A 6,000-nucleotide genomic window follows, 5' to 3' on the forward strand; every position below is an offset into this window, starting at 1 on the left:
AAACATCAGTATGTATCTTTTTCAGATAGACCATGGTTTCACAAGCACGTTGAAAAATTAATGAAATAGCAGAAACAGAGACTTGAAATCATCACTCTGACTCAGTTAACAGTAAGCGATGGTAGTGAAAACACCACTCTCATAAGAGCATTAAATTCAACTACCTGGTCTCCCAATTTCTATATTTAAGAATTTCATTCAGTGTCACTTTTGACTGAAGAAGGTACAGGAGACAAGAGTTTTCACGCTTCTGATGGAGCATACCCTTTCAATTCAGTATTTAACTTTTCTGAATGTAATTTTTTTTTAAGAATGACCTGTTTTCATTACTTCAGTTTATTCAGTTCTATGTTTTCTTTTCACTTCTATCAATATTAAGTACAAATTCACCCACTGGCATTTGAGAATCACTCAGTAATCACAACCCACCACGCTGCAATGCTGATTCACAGCTTCTGCAGTGACTTCAGGGAGAAGAAAACAGCAATATGTGATCAGCTCAACATAAAAAAATAAAAGGCTTAGATGTCAAATTTTGTAATGAGCTACCCAGAGGCCTCTCTGCTTCACAGAAACACCTAAGTTGTTGCAAATTCAACCATATTAGCAGTGCAAAGTTCCTCTCTTTTTTTTTTTAACAGCCAAAGTCTGTTGACTTCAACAACTACTCCTCCAATTCAACCATCAGTGATCGAACTGATTCAACCCAGCATGCCACAACACCGGTCTATATCTTTCCTTTGTTTCCTAAATGATTAACAGTTCTAACAAAGCCTTTGCAAGAAGTCTGTATTTGCTTACATAAGGTAAAACATCTAACCTCTTCCACAACATCTCTATAAGCGTACCACAGGGCCTTAAAGTACCTAAACCAACAAGCATTCAGTGGCTATCAGTTGACTCTGTACCATCCCCTAAACCAGCACAACCACTATACTCCATTCCAGTGAGATATATAGGGGTTTGTTTGCTGGATTCTAAACTCCAGGATACACAATTTTTAAGATAAACCCTGCTGAATAAATACCCTGTTGCAAACACCTTTTGCGTAAGAAGCTATGGCAGCTGTCTCATATATGTTGGCTCTTTCTTGCAGATCATGTTCCATTCTTCTGTTTGGGTGGTGGTGTGGTACAGTTTCCTTCCAGAAAGCCATCTTCTCTGTGAATTAAAAGCAGAGCCTAGCTGTTAGGCTGCTACAAGACAGAAATGTTTCTCAGCTGAAAGACAGAAACGGGATGTAGCAGCTCCCTGAATTTTCACAGCTGACCTTTAGCAAAATATTTCGTATCTTTCTGTTAAATTTCGCCAAAGCATTAAATGAGTAATACTCCTCATAGGCTTTAGTTATCTTCAGTATTCTATTAGGCATGTGTAAAGTCTTAGAGATAGGACGCATCAGGAATTATGACCAAGTTCTGACAGTCTGCAGCATGATCTTGTACTAAAGATGAAACTGTTTATCTTCTCAGATGGATCAATCTTAAATACAAATTCTATTCAGTGGGTAACCTGGACAAAAGTGAACCATAATACTCAAAAGCATCTTGGTAAGGGATGGCATGCCAGCAAAGAGTGAACATTCTTTATTGTATTTTATACATATTTTTCTATAATTTTCATGGAAAATGATGTGTGTATCACTGTTTTTTACTAAGTCTCTTAACTTACATGTGTCATATAAAACCAGTATCAAACCATAAGAATTCAAAATCGATCAGTGTGTTTAGATAAGGTATGTAAGAAAAATAAACTTCTGTAGCTCACAACTTAAAGCATAAAACTGTGTGGCATTCACTGAAGACTCATCTACGCAATCCATAGAACTGCATTTGCAAAGAGTAACTTATAGACTGTCAGGGATCACTGGAACAGTGAATGTCTGCTGAACCAGAACTGTGGACTCTCCATCTTTGGTGATTTTAAAGGCTCAGCTAGACAAAAGTCATAGCCCGTAACAGTCCTGGTTGGAACAGAGACTGGACTAGATGACCTCCAGAGGTCCATTCCAACCAACATTTCTATGATTCTCTGATTTCATGGTACTGTGTAAGATTACCACATTCTCGATGAATGGATTATTGAAAAAAAAGTGTCACGGTCACAAAAATCTCACAGTCAAGAGCAGTCCTTAACTCCAAAAATTGTATTAGGACAGTGGCAAGACAGCTACATTGACATATTAAAATTAGCACAAAATAAATGGGAGAGAGGAGTACAGAAGAAGGTGTCCAGTAGAAAGAAGACCACTTTCTCCAAGCTGGATAATCTACTTCTCCCTCAAAACATGCAATATCAAGAGATCATATTAAACCCCTTCTTCTAACTACACAGTTACCTGAAGCCTCACAAAGTAAGTTTACAACTCTGTAAGCATTTATGTGTTTTTAAAAATATTTCTTGTAGTTTTGCCCAAATATCAATACTACCATATTTATGGTAAATAGAGTTTTGTTTCCACTACCCATTTCAAACTTTTTGTGCAATCTCACAATTCATCAAAAATTTAAAGTGAAGACAGTCATCTCCTTGAAAAAATGCTACCCTGACAGACAAGCAAGGGTTGGGCACAGGAAATCAGGCTCAAGAGAAGAAAGCCAGAAATCATTCTTATATGTACCTTCTTATACATGTTTCTCTATAGCAGTGACTTTTTTTAATTTCAAGCTGAGTACATGACCAAAACCTCACACTAGTTTTACACAGAGTTTACTAGCTAAAAACTGTATTTCAGTTCCTTCAGGAATGCAAAGAGATGTAACTGTTGCATGGTTCGTCTGGTGGTCTGACTCAAGGAAGGGCTTTTGCAGTTTCTGGGATGTTTTGCCTGCCCATTACTTCTGCCACATGCTTTGTATAACGCAGGGAACCGCAGGGATCAATGTCATCTCCGCTGCGGCTCCTGGCGATCAGTAAAGACGGAACAAGGCGGGTCTTTGCGGCGTTAAGAAAGGCCCCGAGCAGGCAAGAAACGCGGCAAGAACCGTGCTGGTCTCGTCACAGCTGAAGGCCACCTCCTGGGGACCGCCGCCGGCCAGCACACCTCCATACAGACCAGCCGGTACCGGAGAGCCGCGCGGGGCGGCAAACGGAGCGCGCTGGTACCCCCGCGGGCTGCCGGCCCCGGGCGCCGGCCCAGCCCGTCCCCGCGACGGGGCGGAGGGACACGGGCACGGGCACGGGCACGGGCACGGGCACGCACTTACTTGATGTCCTCCCAGACGGCGGGGCCGTAGTTGCGGATGACGAGCAGCTCCAGGGCGTGATTGACGAAGCCGTACTGCGGGGCAGGGCGAGGCGGCGGCACGGTCAGGCACCGGGCGGGGGAGTCCCTTCCGCCGCCCCGCAGCATCCCACCGCACCCCACCCCACTCCTCCCCTCCCACCCCGGTGCCGGTCACCCCGGGTGGAAGCAACCTCTCCCAAACACCCCACCACCTCCCCCCAAAACAAAGGGCTGGGCCCCGGCTCCCCTCACGGTTCCCTCTTCCCAAGCGGATTCAGCCTCTTCCCTCCCACCACGGCCCCGGGCAAACCAGACCGGACGGGACCGGACCAGCCGTCCTCCGTCAGCCCCGGTCTCCTGGGTAGGGAAGGTGCCTGGCGGAGCTCACCATGGTGCCACCGCCACCCCGCCGCCGCCGCCGCCGCCGCGGAGCAGATCGGTCCCGATCGCCTCACCACCTCCCCCGGACGCCACCGCCCCGAGTGGCATCCGCCGACAGCCAATGGCGAGCGCGGCCGCTACTCTAGTATCCAATGGCGGGCGCGGCCGCCGCGCTCTCCTCCAATCAGAGACGGAGGCGGGACTGCGGGTGGCAGGGGGATGCGGCGGCGCGGCGGGGGCTGGGCGCGTGGAAGCGGGAGCGGCGGGCGCGGGGGCCGCGGGCGGGCGCGGGGCCGCGGGCAGGCGCCGTCCGCGGAGCGGCCCGGGACGCCGCTGCCTGCGCCCATGCGGGGAGCTGAGGGCGGGGGCCGAGCCGGGCCGGGCCGGCTGCCCTGGTGGCTAGGTGGGTTCCCTATGCGCGCTGCCAGCTCTGCGGCTCGCCCTGCTCCTCCTCAGGTGCTGAGGCGGCGGCGGTCGGCGGGATAACGGTGTTCGCTGTCGCCCCAGGCCGGCGTGTGTGGGAGAGGGAAGGAGGGACAGGCCTAGGAAATGCATACATCCCGCTCGGGCTTATTTTCCGCGACGCTCGCCTCAGCGGGGAACCCCTCGAACTTCTGTCTTACAGTTTCCTACGCATCACAAAAGGATTTTCCAAATGCTTTTCTCCAGCTGGAGCTGTTGGGACTCGCCTGACACTGAGTCGGAAGATTAGTCCAGGTGCCTGGCAGGTTCCTAGTGGTTAGGTAGGTATGTGTAGGGCAACGTATGCACTGGTGTCAGTGCCATTTGCAGCGGTTGCCTTCGCAGGAACAGAAGTGCTTCCTCAGTTGTTCCATATCCCAATGCAACCACTTAGCTTTTAGGAAGATAAACGCCCCCTAAAAAGCAAAGAATCTGAGGGGCAAAATGATGACAGACATTTCTGTGAATTCCTTTTTCAAAGGCTAGTGAAGTGAAAAGCATAATAATGAGTGCTTTCAGTAATGTTTTTTTTGTGTTGTTGAGTCCTCGTCCGTAGCCAACGTGAATAAACACTGCATTGTATCAGTAAACTGCTGCATACGGATTCTCAAAGGGTTCTCCAAGTAAGGTATGACCCTTACAACAGGAGTTTTTGAGCAGAGGATTGCTGACAACATGCCAAGGGCAGTTCAGAAATAACACGCTGTCATCATATGTTATGATATACATGAAACAAAAAAGATAGTGCACCACTTGAAAAACGCACTTAAAGCCCTTTGCACCATCTAAAGACCTGGCCTTAGCATACGAAATAAAAATCCTAAGGAAGCTACTGATTTTTTTTTTGCTTGCTTAAAAAGAATCAAAATATATTCAAGGGATAATGAGATTATCTAGGAGGATTATAGGATGAATACTTGATGGGCTACTCCTGTAGTAGCTCTTGGGCAGAGACCTTTGATACATGAAGTCAGCAGAGCCATAGATGCTAATCGATCCAGATGGATTGTAGATGTAAGTAAAATTGGACAAGTTCAGTCCTTACTAAGACAGTGCAAAATCAGTTTAAAATTTGAACTGTTCACATACTTAATGAAAAAAAGTTTAAAAAAGAAAAAAAAGATGGAGTATGTGTGTTGGAACTTCCATGTAAGTTAACAAATGACAGCATTTAAAATCTTTTGAAATCTCATTTATTGCTTGGTGAACTTTTGAATCTGTGTTAAAATCTGTTAAAATTGCTAGTAAGTGAGGAGACAAATTACGGGTGGGTAGCCATTAGAAATCTGGCAAATGTCATCTCAGTAGGCATTCCAAGAACAGTAGAGGAAAAAGCAGAGACCTGCTTTTAGGTCACGTAGGCATAATAATCAATTCTACTTAGTTTAACACATTTCAAATCTCTGGGAAAACCGATTGTAGATTTTTTGAAGGATGACCAAGAACAAAAGTTTCAATATAACCAGTTAAAACCATACAAATAATAGGCTAATTTTGAAGGGAGGAGAGAAAATTTTTAGAAAAAACAGCCAAACTACTGGTTGAAGATATCTGTGTAGAAAACCAAACAAAAAACTGAAGATATGCAAATCTCTAAGAATCTCTTCAATCTCCAGGAAACTGGCAACAGAGGTGATGTAATAAATCATGCTGCTGTAGCCAGACAAAAGGCTATGTTTCCTTATAGCTGAGGAGGGTCAGCTTGTCACCAATTAACTAGGATTTGAGTATATGAGGTCACCATCTACTTTTCCTATTCGGTAGGAAGGAAGTTTTGGGAAAATGGGGAAACGTATCATACAATACAAATGTTGTAGTTGCATGCAGTTTGTAATCTTTGTGTGCCTGCTGTTGGTAGTGAGTCTACACTACTGTAAGATCTAAGACAACATGTGGGAGTTTTGCCCTCTGATGTTGTGTAGTCTTCCTCT

The 6,000-nt window shown here is 45.8% G+C and overlaps 1 protein-coding gene across 1 annotated transcript in view; it reads right to left on the reverse strand.

Moving 5' to 3' along the window:
- GUCY1B1 (guanylate cyclase 1 soluble subunit beta 1) overlaps positions 1 to 3,698 on the reverse strand; it is a 46,389-nt gene extending 42,691 nt beyond the window's left edge. The window contains exons 1-2 of the mRNA XM_087737231.1: positions 3,615 to 3,698; positions 3,207 to 3,280 (exon numbers count right to left, since the gene is read on the reverse strand). Coding sequence (XP_087593357.1) covers positions 3,207 to 3,280; positions 3,615 to 3,617 — 77 coding nt within the window. The 5' untranslated portion in view covers positions 3,618 to 3,698. The remainder of the gene's footprint in view (positions 1 to 3,206; positions 3,281 to 3,614) is intronic.
- Between the last annotated feature and the right edge of the window lie 2,302 nt (positions 3,699 to 6,000).

This window comes from Nipponia nippon, unplaced genomic scaffold, assembly GCF_047370975.1.
Source record: "Nipponia nippon isolate SJK-2023a ecotype South Korea unplaced genomic scaffold, ASM4737097v1 scaffold_6, whole genome shotgun sequence".
NCBI classification, from domain to species: domain Eukaryota; kingdom Metazoa; phylum Chordata; class Aves; order Pelecaniformes; family Threskiornithidae; genus Nipponia; species Nipponia nippon.